General features: G+C 40.0%; 1 protein-coding gene across 3 annotated transcripts; it reads right to left on the bottom strand.

Moving 5' to 3' along the window:
* Window positions 1-4,740: 4,740 nt before the first annotated feature.
* On the bottom strand, window positions 4,741-18,809 carry KBTBD2 (kelch repeat and BTB domain containing 2). 3 transcript variants are annotated; one of them, XM_065832292.2, is made up of 4 exons: window positions 18,600-18,809; window positions 10,705-11,234; window positions 7,882-8,047; window positions 4,741-7,446 (listed from the first exon to the last, which is right to left on the bottom strand). In XM_065832292.2, the coding sequence occupies exons 2-4, from the start codon at window positions 10,872-10,874 to the stop codon at window positions 5,911-5,913; spliced, it is 1,872 nt and encodes a 623-aa protein (XP_065688364.1). In that variant the 5' UTR covers window positions 10,875-11,234; window positions 18,600-18,809; the 3' UTR covers window positions 4,741-5,910. The 3 variants fall into 3 exon arrangements, with proteins under 3 accessions (XP_065688364.1, XP_071660941.1, XP_065688365.1); XM_071804840.1 differs by lacking the exon at window positions 18,600-18,809 and adding an exon at window positions 18,124-18,325; XM_065832293.2 differs by lacking the exon at window positions 18,600-18,809 and adding an exon at window positions 17,883-18,058.
* Between the last annotated feature and the right edge of the window lie 190 nt (window positions 18,810-18,999).

Genomic DNA, 18,999 nt, shown 5'->3' with positions numbered 1-18,999 from the left:
TGCTCAAAAAGCTGTATTATTTTAAGAAATTAATCCCACTGGAAGACAATTGCAGGCATCTGGTTTTGATATTGGTAGCTGCTTGTAATACACTGACAGTCTTTTTGAAATGTGCCTTCCACAAATTTAGGACAAGAGGATCCTCTGGTGTGACTTTTTATTCCCTGTTGGTTATGGCTCATTGTGAATGGATTAAAGTCTTGAGTAGGTCACAGACCTCTGTTACATCATTAAGAACTTCAGGTACAGCTGTAAAATTTTGATCTAGATTAAACTTGCAAACAGTATGTCATTCATGGGGTTTGTCGCATCTCATCAAAATCAGGATGCTGAGTAAATTAATTGCTTCACATCCAGTTCTCTGCCATAGCGAGCTAGTCACTAAAAGTTTATTTTAAAACTTGAAAACTTCTACCGTAACTGACACTGTACCCATCTGAGAATGATTTGGCAAATCACTGTTTCCAGTAGGAAGAAACGTAACTGCATTGAGGAACACTCAGATGTGAGTTTCATGTAGCTTATGCCTAGAAGACGGTTGCAATTATCTAAAATGTAAAGTTTTTTTGACTGCAAATAGTTGTTGAAACACATTGACAGATAAATCTGCAGCACGTTGTTCATGCAGTGTGATTTTACTTTCTTGCACGTATTGGGTTTTCATTAAAAAGGGCAGCTTGGAGAGTATTCATTAAAGGCAGAAACACTACGTTTATTGTACTGTGATTAAAGATGTATGACAAATGGCTTCATGGTGTTCTGAGTCTTTAATACTATAGTAGAGGAGAAACTGACTTCAAAAAGCAGGAACAGAGCTTTAGTTCTGTGATGTTTCTGGTCCTGACCCCATTCTATACCAAACATTAGAAGTAGTGTTTGGATTCGTGAACAAAATATCGAGATGGATCACTTCTGTCAGTTAAATAGTGGACCTTACTCAGATGACTTTATTCCCTGAATGTTGACATCATATGTGCACAGCATCTGTACACAGGTGGCTTAATCTCGTTTGTGGTGGAACTTGGAAGTCCAGCTGTCTTGTTGAGTCCTCCTACATATGTTCAAAATTGCTTAATTGTACATTGCTCCTCATGTAATACGATTCCAAAACTTCCCTGTTACTTCCCTGCCTGAATTATTTTTTTACTAATATTGATGAAAGCATAATTACTATTTACCTCAATAGTACCGGAGAACATCTACATGATCTTCTTGTCTTAATCTAGGTCACCAAGAAAGGAGCACTGCTTTCTGGGTCAGGCGAGCATAAAGAAAATCAAGAATGTTTAGACTGAAGAAAGAACAGTTATCTGAAGTGAGGGCAGATGTAGAGGTATTTTGTTGTCTTAAAAACAATGTGAGGAATAACATCACTTATGTACTATATGAAAGAGATGGAAAATACCGAGGAAGCAAACTCCGTGTCTCATCTCTGAATTCAGAGGCTTTATGAAATGCACACAGAAACACAGTGGAGAATTTAAAAGTTCAGGCATAACAAATAGTGGCAAAAAATAATGCTGAGCTTAATGTATTGCCTAATATGACCAGTGGTTACTGGCCTTTGCTGCTTTTAATAACTTTTGTGTAGATGTATTTTGATAAGTGCAATGCTTTGTGAAAGAGCTGGCTGAAGAGTATGTCCACTCTTAAAGTGTGGAACTTGTTTCTTAATATATTTTTTTCTTTACAATAAAAACATGTGCTCTTGCACTTTCTAAAAGAAACCTCAGCATCAAGATTTAGCTTGATGTTTAGCACATTATCTGAATAGACTTTAAGGTCTACACTACATCACTACCTTTTTAGTACCTTTTATTGTCCTGTTTACTGGCTCTTTGGTCACATTATTGCAGTAGTGTGTATGTATTCAGTACGATATACTGTTTTAAGGGATGAAATATGACCAGTCATACTTCAGCACTGGTATTATGTACTTTGCTTAAACCCTTTCTTTGCTCAAACAAAGGTATCTGGTTTTACAAGTTGGACCAAGCCACAAAAGAGTGATGTGTTTTGAGAGCAGGAGAGGAGAAAATCAGAGAGAGATACTACTTTCATTTTCAGTGACTTTATTTCACCTTCATGCTGTCTCATCTTCTCCATTGGCCCTTTTTTTCCCATGTCAAAGCTTCTCTAACTCAGTATTGACCCAGGTGTTGCTCTCACCTGCTGGTTCAGGCTGTTTAACCAACCTCTTCTGTACTGAACTTGGTAGGTGTGTGAAGATGCACAGATTTCATACAGAATCCCTGTCAGCATCATGAGCGATCCCTGCATTTCATTCAGTCTGCTAATCCTCCCTCAGGCTATGAACTCTATGAGTAAGGATTCTGCTGAATTGTACTCATGGTAAATGCAGGAGGGAGATATTTTGAATAATTCTGGAGTGGAACTAAACAGACGTTTGTCTGGCTAATGTTGAGCATGAGGTGGAAAGAAACTGGTTTTTAAGGGCAAGCCCGCTTCAGAGTCTGCCTAAATTAAAGTTCCTTTCATGTAGGAATCCAGATCCAAAAAGAGAAAACTATTTTAATGTAAATAGGAAACAGAGGATGAAAAACATTAGCTCAGCAGTCTGCAGGTGTGTTCTTTAGCTGCACTGCAATGTGGCAGGTGTTTGTGCATCTTACCAGAAGCACTGAGAATTGAAAAGAGAAATGTGGAAAGCACTGTTTCAAACCAGACGGTGCTTAAAATATTTTTAAAAATAACATTTAGAATTGTATCAGGTTATTTTTCCCCTAAAATTAACTATCCAGCTGATTCTGTTCTCTGTAAAGCTTGACACAATTCACTGCCCTAGATCTGACTGATCCCTTTAGAACAAAAATTAAAGTTGCAATGAATTATGTATTTAAACCACCATAGAAATGAGTGGATGCATTAAAAATTAGCAGAGGCCAGATTGTTTCTTTTTACTACTTCAGGTAGGGGGAACTGAAACTTTGTAGGAATAACCTGAAGTAGTTCTATCAGAAAAGAAACAAGCTTTGGCAAATACAGCAAAGCTTGAGGACAGACAAAGTTGATTCATGTAAATGTACTTCAAAGCCAAGTACAGGTTGAATAGGCTACTATTAGGCTGAAGCTTTGTTAGCAAGATACTAGTTTACAACTTGGTGAAGGCTTTAATCATATTTGTTCTGTTTATGAAATAAGAGCTGCATTTTTTCATTTGTTAATTCCACCACTAGTGACCATTTCCAGGCACATGACAACACTTTGCCTGCAGTTTCCTTCTTAAATTATGCAAGGAAAAAATTCAGACTTGAGAATAGCATTTGCCAGCTGTGTTTTCTTGTGGGATTGAATAATGACTGCAGCAACTAGTTGTATAAGTAAGTGAACTAATAGTAAGTATGTCTTTAATAGAGTTGCTGGATAGCTGTTCAACACTTCACTAGTCTTTTAAGTGCTGTATGATTTAATTTTAAATAAGGTATTACATCATCTGAGACCATATAAAACATAAAAATGCAGATAATATCTAGAAACAGTATAAAGAAATATATTAAAAAAACAGACTAGCAGGAAGTAATGTAGACCATCTATATTTTAAAATATGTTCCTAAATGGATAAAATCAAGGACAGTTCTTCAATGTCTCCTCTTTCCTGTTCAAATTTACCTCTTTTTTTTTTTTTTTTTCCCTTTTTTGTAAGGAACTACTCATAAGATTTTTAAACTCAAGTTCAAAGTTCTCAGTAACAGAACAAACACACTGTGTTCCTTCACTAGCTATAGGTGATCTACACTTGAAGAACACAGGCTTGTCCTGAAGCCTAAGGCAGCCTGACCTGGTAGGCTGAAGTGAGAATGACCACAGAACTGAGCAGTCCATCCAGGCTGGAGTGGCTAGGACACCACATGTATTTTTGCCTGAGGTATGTGATTCTCCAAATTTAATTATAAAGTAGCATCACTGTTTTAAGGTATACTCCCTTCAACAGGCTTGCAGCTGGATGTCCCAGGCTACATTAAAGCCATATAAACAGACCTATCAGCAGGATCCACTGAGTTGCTTCTCCCCTTATCTAAGCAATTCAGGTGGTGTTTTTCATTTGGTTGGTTTTGGTTTTTCTGGGTTTTTTTTTTAAAGTAATGGTAAATGCAAACATGTCACCTTTATTAAAAAAAAAAATCAGTAGCTTCCCTCATCCTGTTAGTGTCATCATGATTCTGCTACGTGGTATGAAATGCCGAAGCATTAGGAAGAGTTCATACATAAGGGAGCTTTTTTATTTTAAATCCCTTTTCCAATCAAAACCTTTAATAATTGTACAAGACAAAATCCACTTGAGATCTAGCCTCAAAAATATATAGGTGTCTTCCCTGTTGAAAGCTGTAATGGTAGTTACTGGAATAAGAAAAAGCCAGTGACAATCTGGATGATGAAATAAATAAATTTACTCTTAATATTAAAGACTCAAAATAGGTCTCAGCTCTTCTGAGCTTATGGAAGATTCCTCAGTATCCCCTTAATGCCATTCTTCACTTTCAGTAAAGCACAATTTGTCCCATGACCGGAGAAATGGATTCAAGTTCTACATAATCCTCAGTTTTACTTGAATACCTGATGTCCAGCATTCACTGACCAGTAGGAACAGTCAGCTAACATACACATCTCCAAGCTTGTCACAGCTTAACTATTTGAAGCTGCCCTCAACAAACTACTTGCATGTAGTATAGGGATTTTGTAACTGTACCTACTTCAACCAGAAAGCACACTCAGACTTAATTGGATTCAGTCTTTTTTTAATAAATTAATGTCATTCAAAATACAGTGCCAGAACATGATGCAGCTGAACATGCTAGTAAGGTTTGTCATGAAGCACCTGTGTTCATGTTAGATTGGCGGCACCCCGCTACTGCTAGTGGTTCCTGGGATTAATGCCAGAGCAGCACTAGTCATCTGCTCTCCTGCACACGGAGCACAGGCTATTCCTGAACAGTTTGCTCCCACCCCCCCCCGCCCCAAAGTAAAAAACCTGATAGCTAAGGGATATCTATACACAATCACACTACAGTAATGCTTGTTATTAAATTAACAGAAAATAAAGACCTGGTTAATCCACACTAAAACTTTGTTTTACAATGGAAAAACACATCAGCAGCAGGAAGTAATATACATGAGCCAATGTTACTGTAATACAGAATGTGGAGACATTTACTGATTAAAGCTCCACATAGACCCGCACTATGAGGGCTGACAATTCCTATTGCAAGCCCAGCAACTTAAGTCCACACCTGGTAAACTACCAGCTGCTTGGAAGACCTGTATCCTAAACAGACAGGTATAAGTTAGTGAAAATAGAATACATGCACCTAATAATACAGCTTGACTGAACCTGCAGTCATTTTGCCCTGCATGTTACCATACAATGGAAGATCTACCCTTCCTACCACAGGTAGATCCATGGGATTTGTTTCTTTTTCTTTTAATGGCATTACTATACCAACATGAATATTAGTATTAAGTGTAGCACAGTCCTTTCATTAGGCCACACTGACAATTATAGAACTAGCATTTAAGTAGAATATCCAGAAGTAGTTCAAATATAACTGGAAGATACTGTCAAAAGAGTTGTGACATCATCCTAGAAACAGTAACTACTTTTTTCCGAAGCTAATTTTCCTGAACTGAGACTTCATAGAACTAGAAATTAATTCTTCAGACAAGCTCATGATATACATATATGTTTCTCAATTATCAGATAATAGTATTTCATATTATGGAAGCATATCTGCTCATTTCACTGATTCATACTGAATGGCGGCGCTAGGTAGGGCTTAAAAATACAACTCATGAAAGACAGGTTTGACATTTCTGTTTCCAGACCTGTTCTTTCACAGCCACTTATGTCAAGATGACTGAGCACACAATCAGTTGCGCAGTCTAATTTGGGAGCTATACAGGTGGTAAGGTAACCATCTCCCCGTCTAGCTCAAATTCATCAGCTCCATCTGGTGAGAAGAGATACGTTGGAGGTTTCCATGGGGACTCTTCAAGGCAAGATGGGTACAGCTTTCCTACAGTGCACCTGAAGTCCTTCCCCAAGTCCCACAGCACACGTTCCGATATGTGCTGTCTCAGAAACCAACGATCGAGTTCCAGGTCATATTGATAGGTGGCATACTTGGCTCTCTCATTCATGTGGGTTTCTCGTATAAAGACACATAAAGAATTAGAGATGACAACAGCTCTAACGCATGGGTCAGAGTACCGCTTGGCAGGGATGTTAGCTGCCATTCTCCATTCATTTTTATTCACATCGTAGATTTCTACCGTCACGGAAGACCCATCTACAGTACTGCTTGGGAGTCTTATACCAGAATTGCTGGCAATATGCAGTCCTCCAATATAGAATATTTTATCACCAAAAGCAGCAGCTGAAGCAAAACATCTACTTGTTTGTCGCATAGCCATTTCTACCCAAGCATCTGACCTGGGAAAATAACAGTACATCAAGTTGTGTGCCATTACATAAATGCAGTTGTGTACTGCTACTGCTGTGCTCCATTGCCACGCGCAGGGCAACGGGCTTACCATTGTCCACTCGTCTTTCTCAGTATCGTATCTCTCCACAGTTCTCCTGTTGAGTTCTCCACCAACACTGTCTCCTCCAATTGCATAGATGTATCCTTCACAGCAGACCAGGGATGGCTTTATACGAACAAAGAGCATTGGTGTCTTTGGAAACCACGTGTTTTGCTGTGCATCAAACCAGTAAAAGCAATTCACAGTTCTGAAGGCAGCCTGCAGTTTGCTGCTTTTACTATGATTGGTTTTTGTGTTTTTCAGAGGAACTTGCCCACCTGCTATATAGATGTCATTATCAGGAGTTACAAGCGTCCCAACCTTATGCAAGTCGGCAGGAGGGCTGCAGAGTTTGTAAACTTTTTCTGCCTGGGGGCTATAACAGACAGAAGAATAAAGACCACCAGGGTTTTCAGCAGCAGCTTCAATGAATATCATCATCTCCTCTTTTGTCATACCAAGCCTGGGCTTGAAAAACTTGGGCATCGATTTGTACAGTCCTTGTACCACCACTGATTTATCATTAGGTGGTAAGCCTTGAAACCAGGCTCTCTGTGTTACTTCTGAAAGTGCATCGATTCGGATTTGGCTAAGAACAGAGGACAAATACTGTGATCGTGATTCTGTGTTGTACTCCAGCCATAACATAGCAGCTTCACGAACTGTCTCCTCCTTTTCCACATTTAAATTGTCACTGCTTAAAATATCTATCAGTAGATCGTGTGACAGTTGCATGAAAGCCTCCTGGTGGTACACAGCTGTGAACTTGTGCTCTACCATTCTTTTAGCACTCTGTTTTAACTCTTCACAGCTGAAGAGATCAGCAAAACTTAATAGACGCACACAATTTTCTGCGTTAATTTTTTTGATTAAGTATTCTCTACACCGTTGTAACACATCATCTACCTGTAACACAAAGAAGAAACATGCTAAGTATTATTGCATGCAATCTAGTCTTTCACATACCAGCAGCAGGTAAAAGTACCTGCACTTTGCGTTCAACAACAGAGTTTAGGCTTAGAGTACGATACATACACAAAAATACAGCAGTGACTTAATTGATTCATATAGATCAAGTACATCACATGATTATGTCTGCTTGAGAAATTAATTATCTAAATACTAGAAGTGCACTGTTTTAATTCCACTCTCCATAAGGTCCATAATGCAAGGAGGGATGGGTACATGAAACATACCTGGCAAGCAACTGCTGTCTACACTGAGCAAACTGGACAAGAGAGTATTTTGAAATGACTAAACAGAAAAGACTGTTTAACAAGATAAAGAAAAATAATGGTTCAGAGATTAGAAGCAGTTATTTCATACTCAAAACACTCCTACCTGTAAGAAGCAGGCAGTTTCATAAAGCTGTTCTACCGTGCTGTCACTTATTGCCAAGTTACCCGTGTATGCGTAAGTTATGATAATTTGTAAAGTGGCTGCATCCACATTCCTCAGGTGTACATGTGTTTGTTTACTTTCACTTAGCCCGCTCATGAACATGGCTCTGAAGAGAAATGCACATATTAAGACAAGGACCAACAGTAAGTATAGTCATCTTAAAGTCACTTATCACTTATACGACTTCAGTGATTACACTCCAAAAGGTGAACAGGTTTTTTGGTTGACTGTTTACAGGGGTTTAGTATTTACCTTAGGCTACAATCTAGTATTTAAGAAAAAGCACTTGTACAGAACATTCAGAAAGTACCATCAACGCCTTCTGCATAAATATTTTATATTTATGGAAACTCTTTTGTCTTAATCAGCAAAGAACTCTAATTATTTTAGAGTTTAAACTATGAAACTTAAAACCTTTTCTATGTCAGGTGATAAGAGGGAAGAAACATCCTCCAGAAAATACTGTCAAAACATATACACAGAGATTTTAGATTCTAATTAAAAAAAAAAAAAACACAGATTTCTGCAATGGACTGGGCTAAGTCACATCAAAAAGCATGCTCCTCTGGGAGGAGGAGAAAGCTCAGAAAAAGAAGCAAGCATTATCACTCCATGAAGTATTTCTTATATATTCATCATAATAATATGCAGTAAAGTTCCAGTTTGTAGGAATAATCAATGACAGAAAAAACTACCAGACTTGGTCTGAAAAACAAACAACAAAAAAACAACAATGTCTAAATATTTCCATTACATCTTCCTAAAAAGTAGAAAGGCAATTTAATGGGGAACATTGATTTTAAGAGCTTTATATTAATTCAGGTTTGGTATTTATGGTTGTATTGAAAATTCAACTCAAGGCTTCTTCTATTTATTTGGGGCTCTTTGAGAAACCAGATATGAGACAAGCTAGAAGGGATGGTGGGTGCACCCTGCAGTTCTGCCCCCAGCTGCAGAGGTGAAGGGGACACTCTCTAAGCAGCACCACTCCCAGTAGCATCTGATACAAAGACAGTGCGCCGCCACCACCATCTCCTGTCTTCTTCTAAGCTCCTTAACTCGGGGCAAGTTGCATTTTACGAGGAATCGCTGACTGGCAAAGCGAGTACCAATTCGCCACTCAACTTTGACAGTACAAGTGCCAGGAGAGACTTCTCTTTGTAGAACAGGAGGAGCTGCTAGAGAATTTGGCTCTAGTGCACAAGGTAGAGCAGCCTGTGCTGGAGCTGGGCTGCTGCAGCGCCGTGTTCAAGCACAAAGATGGAAGGTAAGCTGGCTGCAGCCTTACACAATGGCTGGATCATGCTATGAGATGCTTTTCTGTTCTTCCCCCTCTCCCCTCAGCCTCCTTCGGGGCTATCAATTTTTCATAATAAAGCTAAATTTACGAAGCTGAGCATCTTTTTTGTAAACCAAAGTAGAGAAGAAAAACAGAACATGACAAAACCACAAGCTTGATGCTTCTTTTAACCAGTGCCAAAGCCTCATTTCATAAATAATAAACACATATGAATAAGAGATCTGACTGCATATTCTAATGCAGTGCACTGGGTGGACTCATGACAGCTTCCATTATTAGCCACCCACATTAAATCTGGCCACATTTCCAGTGGCAGTTATTTTATAAACTGTTGGAACTATGTCATCTGCAAGCAGCCAACGGCAATAATCATTATCTAGTGATCACGCAACACTTGTTGCTAGAAATTGTAGCAGACTCATCTGAGATGAGAAAACCACAAAAACCAGCAACAAAAATGTATGTGAAAGTAACCAATGAATCCCTGAATACTTCCTTGCATTACAAGTTATTCACTTTACCCTCTGCAAGAAAGCAGACAAAATACAAAATACATTTTAGAAGTGTTCTGTATAGTGACCCCATCTCAACAAAAAAACCAGAATTTCCAAGCCTTCCCTTGATCAAACAGAAAAGTTATAACCCTTCCACAATGCATCAGGAAGGTAAAACATGCACAGATGTCACCAAGACTAGTTTCAAGCTTCAAAATTTTTTCTAGACAGGCAGGCTAATTATACTGTGTTGCCAACAAAAAATGATTAATCACTGCAGAAAATTCATGGTGCCTCATCTTCTAGGTCTTACTGTGAAGGTATCTGCAAAAAGTAGTAGCACTCAACCTATCTTACTAATAAAAACATTTCAAAAGGCAAAAAAACAGGACAGAAGCTCTTGCTACTGAATTAAAAATTGCAACAGCATCTTGGGAGCAGGGAGGGGAACAAAAACAAACCACCACCTACACACAAAGAAAAAAAAAATATTGGATTGCAGCAAGGCTCTCAGGCAAGAAAAAAAGTTTCTGGCTTCTTTGCTGAGCAGAGAAAACCAAATGATTCAGAAAATGAAGTTGTGAAGTTGCACAGCAATCCCTACTTCTAACAGAAGTTCCTGATAAGAAACTACAGCTAATAAACATTACAATGGAACTCCCACAGCCAAGTCTCATCAATCCCTTGTTACCATACCTTGGGAAATACTTCAAGTAAAATTTAAATATTAACTCCCTACAGAAAATTTATTCTAAAAACTACAGTATCTATCCAGAGTAAAGTCACAAGATGCCAGAAAATTTATTTTACTCTCTTAGTGTTGGCAAGTAATTATATTTAGCTTTTTTAATTACTTCACTCATCTTTAAAACTCTTTGCAACACATTGTTAATCTATCAACTAATATTACACTCAAAACCAGCTATCACAGATTTTATAGAATTAACAGATCCTAGTTTGAATACTTACCTAAAATACGAGCTGCATGTTGCAAGAACCATCTTATGGCAGGGAAATTCAGTGCCCTCAACAATCAACACTATGTCAGTTAGCAACTGCTGTTCATAAAAGAATTTTAACTGCTCCAGCAAGGATACAGCATATTCTGTATTTATCTGCCTCTCGTCCTGGGTAGACATGACTGTATTCCATTAATATTTCCAGGACCAGAGAGAAAAGTCAAGATCTTTTCGCCAGAGAAAGGTCAGTTCAATGTTTCTGAAGTAACCAGGGAAGAAACAGCAGGAGGTCTGTTAGCCTTCAGAAGTGATATTGATAAAAAAGGCAGTGTTATCTTGGACTGCTGAATCAGTGTTTCAGACTTTGACCTCCTATTAGGTCATCATGCTTTGACTTGATGTCACAATCTGTTCAGATACTTTCAAGAGTGTCTGCAGAGCTCCTGTTGAGATCTATGATGCAGCAAATGAATGAGCAAACGTGAAGTCTGAGGTAGATTTCGTGGTAACATCTCGTGATCAGTGGCTGCTCTTGAATTACTAAAAGCAGGAAAATAAAAATTAATATACACATTAGTATTTCTTCAAAAAAGTTTCAGAGTTACCCCTTAAAAGTAATTGTCTAACAAGCTTGTTTCTAAATTAGTACTTAATTACTTGCACAAACACTCTTGTTGAGAAAAAAATTAAACGACGGAAGCACTGAAGAGAAATGAAAAGCAGAAGAGTTTGTACATTAATTCTCATCAAGACCTAGACTTATGAATTTAGATAATTCATTCCATCAACACAGCTTCTAAGACCAGAGAGTTAAAATGAGGTTCAGGAAGACTTTAATCCTCTTCCAAGAATTACCCAGTTTTCCTACTGAGTACACCCAGGCATTTCCTTCAATCACTGATAAGATAGTCACAGTTTTTTCATTTCCACATTAAACAGCTACTTCTTCTGCTTGTGTGTTTTTGTCTACCTAAAGCCTACCAATAACAGGCCACTAAAAATATAAATGCACTTTCTTCAATATAACATCATTTTCCAGCTAAACCCTCAAAATCATCATCAACCCATTTATTTCACCTTTGGCATTCTACTAGAAAACAAGCAGAATTGCAGCTAAAGATTAAAAAACCTAACCACCTATATTCCCAATGCTTATTTGATTTATCTTCTCTGTGAAGAAAGGCTTCACCTATTAACATTTCACATTCCATTTTTTTCCTAGTCATTTCCATACAGCCAGGTAAGCATAACTGCTGTTGACAGAAGAAAACAAAAATAAGGAGATAACAGGAGTAAAGGGATGCTGGAATAGCAGGGGTCAAAACACTTGGACTGGTTATAAAGCAATGGCCACAGTCTACTAAAGTCTGTTTTCTTGTTTGGACATTTCTCCTCCTCTTACAAGTGAGGTCAGGTTTTATCTTCCAGGTGAACACCACAACATATAATAATTAGAATAGGATAGTTGTAACAGTAAAATCACCATCATAAAGGACACCAGAGTATCAGCTCTATCAAATACTTTCAGATTTATTTAATCTTGCACTGTTTGTTTCGCATTCCAAAAATCAAGGAATAACCAGGGACATGTTCGTCTAATGTCTAAGACACCACTATTTAATATTATAATTCATGATGAACAGTTCATGCAGAAACACCTTACTTGAAATGCCATACTTTAAATTCCACACAAAAATACATGATTTAGGGTAAGATGAAGGCTGTAGAAATACCTGCCAATCATATCAAAGATCTGCTATTTCAACAGAGCCCTGCCTGTAATACAATTCAAAGACAGCTGTCTTTTAACATTCACTCACTTGAAACAGATATGCTTAATTAATGCCACTTTAATCACTACTAATTTAGTGTCACTGATCTTTTTCAGTGAACAAATATACCTCAACAGGAATCTCAAACTCTTAGTTTTCACTGGTTCTTTAACTGGAAAACAGTCAAAACAGTCAAACACAATGTTCACTGTTTGTTCAGGTGAAGCCAGTTAATAAAAAAAAATAGAAAAGGTGTTAATATTTGGGAGAGGAAGGAGAGACTACTATCTGCTATAACAACAGATATCATAAGTCTTGACTTCAGACCTTCAAGTTTCATGTGCAGTTAACCCCTGAAGTCACTAAATCACAAGTATATAAAGGACACACAAAGATACCGTTCATCTAAAGCAACAACCTTCCGCTTCAAGTCACAGCTTCTTTTCACCAAATGAGTATGCATCCTATCTCTGCATCACTGACCACTATCCTGGTTATCTGAGAACAGCTTAACATGCAACCTAATCCACTGACAGATTTTGCACTGAACTTTAAATGGCTACAGAGACACGCAGACTTCCTAAGTGTGTTCGGCCCACAGAAATAAATAGCTCATGCCTCTACTGGTATCCCGGGTCTCTCTACAGCATTGTTTGTCCTGGCTTGGGAGTAAAGTTTCAAGAACAATACAAGCCAGTGGGTTAAGCTCTGTTTGGGCAGAGCATCAATAGTACTAAGCTTTAGCAAAAGAAGTAATTGATGTTATAACTTCCTATCCTGATGTAATTTTAAAGAATGTAAATTTTCAAAAGCAGGAAAAAGGAGCAAAACTAATACACACTGTTTCAGTCATCAGGTAACAGAACCAGCCAAGGATGCCATGGAGAAATTGATATACACCTGCTAGTAAGATTAAATAAATTTTTGGCAGAATGCAGCTGACAGCTGATAACTGAAAAAGAAGACCTGTTCAACAGAGGATGAGTTGAAACTGTGAAATTACTATAAATAGCTGGAACATTTAAGTATGACCCTCAACAGCAGAAAAGATTGAGGAGATGACAGGAGTCTTGTCACAGAACATTTAAGTGATGTGAACCACATCTCAACTGTAAATTTACAAAGCTTGGAGTCCTTGACCTGAAACCATCTCATTTCCATTATATGCTCCAGCGAGGTGCACATGGTAGGAACATACTACATACACAATTCCCATTTTCCACATCCATTGCTGCCAATGATAAACATTCTCTAAAGAATTAATGTTTATAAATACATAAAGGGTGAGTGCCACGAGGATGGAGTCAGGCTCTTCTCAGTGGCAAACAATGACAGGACAAGGGGCAATGGGATCAAGCTGGAACACAAGAGGTTCCACTTAAATTTGAGAAAGAACTTCTTCTCAGTGAGGGTAACAGAGCACTGGAACAGGCTACCCAGGGAGGTTGTGGAGTCTCCTTCCCTGGAGACATTCAAAGCCCGCCTGGACACATTCCTGTGCGACCTCACCTAGGCGTTCCTGCTCCAGCAGGGGGATTGGACTAGATGATCTTTTGAGGTCCCTTCCAATCCCAAACATACTGTGATACTGTGATACTGTAATTTTGTATTTGTCGCAAAGTCAGGAATCACAGTGCGCCCCCTTCTACTGGAACCCTGCTAAATACTACTCAGGAGAACAATACATACATCAAGGATCTCTGAATTTCTGGCCTAAAATTACCATAACTTCTATTGTCATTTGCCCAAGACAAATGAATGTGCTCAAACCATTAGAATAAGTGGCACAGGAACACCATTTTCTGCCTGGAAAATCATCCAAGACTACCCACCTCTCTCACACCTCTCTGAAGAGTTCAAGACAATTTTTAAAAGAGATACTTTCTTCACTTTAGAGGCTGAAAAACCAAGGTACTGGAATAAGCATCAGCTTGTCCAAAGCCACATACTTGCCAAAGAAGAACTGTAGGAGGCTCAGTTCTCCCCAGTCCCAACTTAGCACCTCTCTCACTGCATTGTGCTTGGCTAGCATACAGCTCTTGGATCTCAGATAACTGAAGAACTATGAACTTGAAAAGATGTCTACAGATATACTACAGTCTCCTGTAGTTCTCATAACTACACAGTGGTGAACATTTCTGATTTACAGATGAAAAGATCTATGGCTGAAGTTAGCTTAATATTCTGAACTGCAATTCTGATAGAATAAAAATAATCCTTGAATACAAGTTCTATGAATAAGACTTTCCCCTCTAATGGTGTCACTGGAAGGACCATTTTGTTCTGAGTAGCTTCTTGGAAGTCAGCTATCTAAATAGAACAGGACTGGTAGGTATCTGCTGGAAGGCCACAGCAGAACTGGGTTGCAAACCAAAACCAAAATGCTACCAGCTGATCCAAAGTAACTCCCTGTTAAGCTGGGAGCAACATTAAGTAATAGGTTGACAAGAGGGTTTGGTTTTAAGTAATTACTGCTTTTAGCTTACGCAATTTTAATGGGGTGGGTTTCACACTTGTTCATGTGCTTCAAATCTAAATGAGGCCATTCCAAAAATTAGTCATCAAATGTTAATGAGTAGTAGGACAGGCTATTAATCGCCTGCCTTGAATTTGTTTATCTTCTGAAGCCAGGCAAAGACTGATCAACAGAGATACATATTGCACTACACACACGGAAGTGTTAACACTATATTTCAATGTATAACATGGAATAAGTATATTCAATTAGTAGGGAAAGGTATGATATACAGGTACAATATTCTTCGAGTGGATTAATTAAAAAAAAAAAAAAAAACACTTTATTTTTTCCAAATTATAAGAAAGGCACAATAAATGTGCAGACATGCAACTTTTTAAAACACTTCTTTTTTGAAAATCTCATTAAGAAGACTGCCAGATTAGAAGCCTAACTTCCGATAAATTTCTGGAAAACACTTAAGGAACCTGTGAGACTTTCATAGGTCTTTATCTGCATCCTCAGCCATCTAAATACCTCTTGAATTCTAACTTCACTAACTACAACTAACACTTCAATAAACCTGTATGTTTGGAAGAAAAAGAAAACAAAACAACCAAAACTTACTTCCTGGACATTCAACTTATTTAATCCAGTCTTAATTAATTTAAAAACCCTTAAATACTACTTTCGTGCACTTTTAATCAAATTCCTATTTCAATCCAAGGCCAGCTTCATAAAAATCACAAGTAAAAACACGTCTAAAGAGGTGAGTCATTCACTATTTTTAACATAATAAAACGTCAGAATTAAGAACTGAACAACGTTAAACCAAACTACACAAGCATTCAAACTACACAGCAATCCTCCCAGATAGCAATGAAAGCACGGAGCTCAGGCACTTAAATACTTAGTTACCATTAAGGATATGCCGAGTTACAAATGAACCCGTTGCAAAATGATTATGCCAACTAACAGCAAGACGGAATACAAGTACCAAAAATGATTAAAATCAATTATTTAAATCAAGACACCTAGCCAACAGATCTCAAAGATCAGAAAGAAAGAAGCAAAAGAAGGTGGAAGCTCTAGATTCTTGAGTAATGTATCAAATTTGCATCCTTGGCAGTGAAAAAGAAATAGGAAATTGATGAAGCAGTTCCAGACTTGGAAGTTTTCCTCTCTTCTAAAGCCATCAAAAGTGTCTTTGATAGTACTGCAGTCCAGAAACCTGAAGACATCAAGGAGATTCTAATAAGCAACAACATGAAATCTCACAAAAAAACCAAGAACCTATTTATTCCTACAATGTTACCATCTTGAAAATTACTATTCACTTGGAAACTACTACTATTTTCCATACATATTATGCTCAGTAGGTAACTTACACCTTTGACGTAGGTGAGCTTTCTGAAACTACGCAGAAGCTAGAGATTAAAAGTGACAGACTCCATGCTAACAACGCGTTTGGTCACAATGCTCCTCATGACCAGTTTCTTTCCTGCTTTTCTGCTCCTAAAGGAAGTTATACACTAAAGGAAATACCTGCTCAGAAATAAAATTAGCACAAGATAAACCAACAACTTAGCTTGGCAACTGGGCTTCTATGCTGAGCACAGGTAGTTTCCATCCCCAAGGGCGTTTCTGTTTTGTGGAAAGACTTGACCTGTTTTGGAAAATTAACCTTTGAAAAAAAGTGGGCCATGGATGCCTCCAGTAAGATTCAGCCATATATCACGTATGTACAGAAAAGTGGCTTTTTTTCTCTAAACTCTAATATGTTAATAAGGCTAGTCTGTTTTATTTAACAACTTAAATTCCAGTTCACAAGTATATGTCACTCCCCTAGATATCCACTAGGATAGATTATGATGCCCAATTACAAATTTAAGCACTTCTACATTAAGAAATTAGATTAATAATTAATGTAGCTTAACTAACTGTACGTTAGTTCCTGAAAGGTTAAAAGTCTTACAATGGATATCTTATTCATGCACATTAAATTTACTCTCAACATGCAACAGCCACTAAATTAAGAAAGAGGAATTTCATGATTTGCACCAATTTTGGTCTGTCTCATAATCACATGACCAAAACAAAAAAATCTCCCTCAACAAAAACCCTAGCAATAACAACAACCTGTTCAAAATGTAGTGAATGAAATACCAAGCAGCAACATCCTTTCTTTCACTTTGGTCTGTTCCTGCACGATGTTAGTTACACAACACCAAGTATAACAGGGCCCTTTTACTCCACACACAAAAATAGTTAGGAAAGAGGTCTGACACCTACATCCAGATCACAAGACTACACGGTTTGCACATCTGAGTACATTAAATATTAAAAATTACTTATTTCTCCTAGCACCTTGATGAGACACCAAGCTAAGTTGACCATGTATTTTGATGATCTCCTAAATATATCATCTTAAAAATCACATAGATACAGCCCTAGGTGAACTCACAAAAGAACACAGCCTTTCAGGTCCACTATGAACAAAAGTAAGAGACAAAGCCAGGCTGCAGCTTTGCAAGGAAACCTCTAAAAATTCAGATGCTAACTACAACACAAATATATTTCTAAATCATAATTAAAGTAATTTTGAAGACAGCAGGTACCTATCCCATTCATAACAGGAATAATAGTAAACACCGGAAAAATCTTAAGCATGCAGATGGCTAACTTCAAAGCTATACTATGTGTATTTTTGGTCTATAAAAGCTCACTATGAAATTTGACTCTTCAAATCCACACAAACATTTGAAGCCCACCGTCGGTCACTGTAGATACTAACACTATATATTCGCACACAACTAGCCATATCAGCAAGGAAAGGTGGGCAGTTACAAGAAACAGCAATGCCACTACAGTGTTGTTCTCCTATAAGACTTCATCGTGTCTGCCCCTTAAAGCATCTCAAAAAAAAAAAAAAAAAAAAGCCGCATTTGAAAACATGCCAACCCGCTCAGCTGAAGAGGAGCACTGAATGCTGGAAGTCCTGCTGACCACCCCTGTACAGGCCTGAGTTTACTGTCCCCTCCTGCTCGCGGGACGCAGTGACACGATACTAGAGAGGGAACACATTTGTTTCCTCTTCCCGACACCCAGGTGGTTTGTCCCGTTGCTTTAACTCCTTTCCTGATTCCTGAATAATTTCCCCGCCAGCCCTAAGGAAGGGGGCACCTTCCTGCTCCGCCAATACCGCCGCACTCCGGGGCTCACGGCCGGCTCCGCTGGCCGCACGGCTGAGCGCCCGGCGCGCTCCGTCCGTTCCCCTCTCCTCTCCTTCTCCCGAGCGCCGGCCCAGCCTCCTCGCCTTCCTCCCGGGCTGCCGCGGCCGCGGGTCTCCGCCGCTGACCAGCAGCCTCAGGAGCCGCAGCTGCCCGGCGGGAGCGGCCACAGGTCGCGGAAGGGGCGGGCAGGAGCCGCACCCAGGCGGGGGGAGCAACCGGCTGCCGCAGAGTGCCCCACGGACCTCCCCGCCCGCCGCCAGGGCCGAGGACCCCTCCCGGCGAGGGGCGGCCTACCCCCCTCCGGCCCCGCAGGCCGCCGCCGGCCAGGAGACGGGAAACGGCCCGACGGCCGCGCCAGACGAGGGCGGCCGCCGCCTCACGGCGCGGCGGGACGCGAGCGCGGGAAAGCCGCCGCCATCCCCTCCCACCCCCCACACGGACAAACCTCCGACCGCCGCTTCCTCTTCTGCCTCAGAGTCCCGAGCGTGGGCGGCGAGGGGGCCGGGAAAGCGGGGGAGGAGAATCCGGTCTCACCCGGGCTGCGGAGGCGGCGGCCACTCAGTGGCGCAGGCGCGCTGCCCTCCGCCGCCTCACCCCCCGCACCATCGCCGCCGCGCGGCGGCCGTTACGATGCGCCGCGCGCTGCCGCGCCTGCCCGCCTCCCCTGCGCATGCTCAGAGCGCGGAGAGAGCCGGGGTTGGGGGGGAGCCCCGCGCGCCAGGTCCGGCGCCGCGGCCCCGCCCCCGCTTCCTGTTCCTCTCCCCCGAGCCGCCCCTGCCCACGCAAGCGCCCGCGCGCCAAGAGAACGGCGGCCGCTCCGGCGCTGCCTAAGGCGCAGGCGCAAA

This window comes from Patagioenas fasciata, chromosome 2 (assembly GCF_037038585.1).
Source record: "Patagioenas fasciata isolate bPatFas1 chromosome 2, bPatFas1.hap1, whole genome shotgun sequence".
NCBI classification, from domain to species: domain Eukaryota; kingdom Metazoa; phylum Chordata; class Aves; order Columbiformes; family Columbidae; genus Patagioenas; species Patagioenas fasciata.
The sequence above is the reverse complement of the archived record's forward strand: the minus strand, read 5'-3'. Positions and strand labels throughout refer to the sequence as shown.

Excerpts from the sequence above, each read along its gene's own strand:
- KBTBD2 (XM_065832292.2), bottom strand. The coding sequence starts at position 10,874 with ATGTCTACCCAGGACGAGAGGCAGATAAATACAGAATATGCTGTATCC. Across the intron at positions 8,048-10,704 it reads ACATGCAGCTCGTATTTTAG|AGCCATGTTCATGAGCGGGC; the intron begins GTAAGTATTCAA and ends ATTTCTCTTCAG. Across the intron at positions 7,447-7,881 it reads AAACTGCCTGCTTCTTACAG|GTAGATGATGTGTTACAACG; the intron begins GTAGGAGTGTTT and ends TTTGTGTTACAG.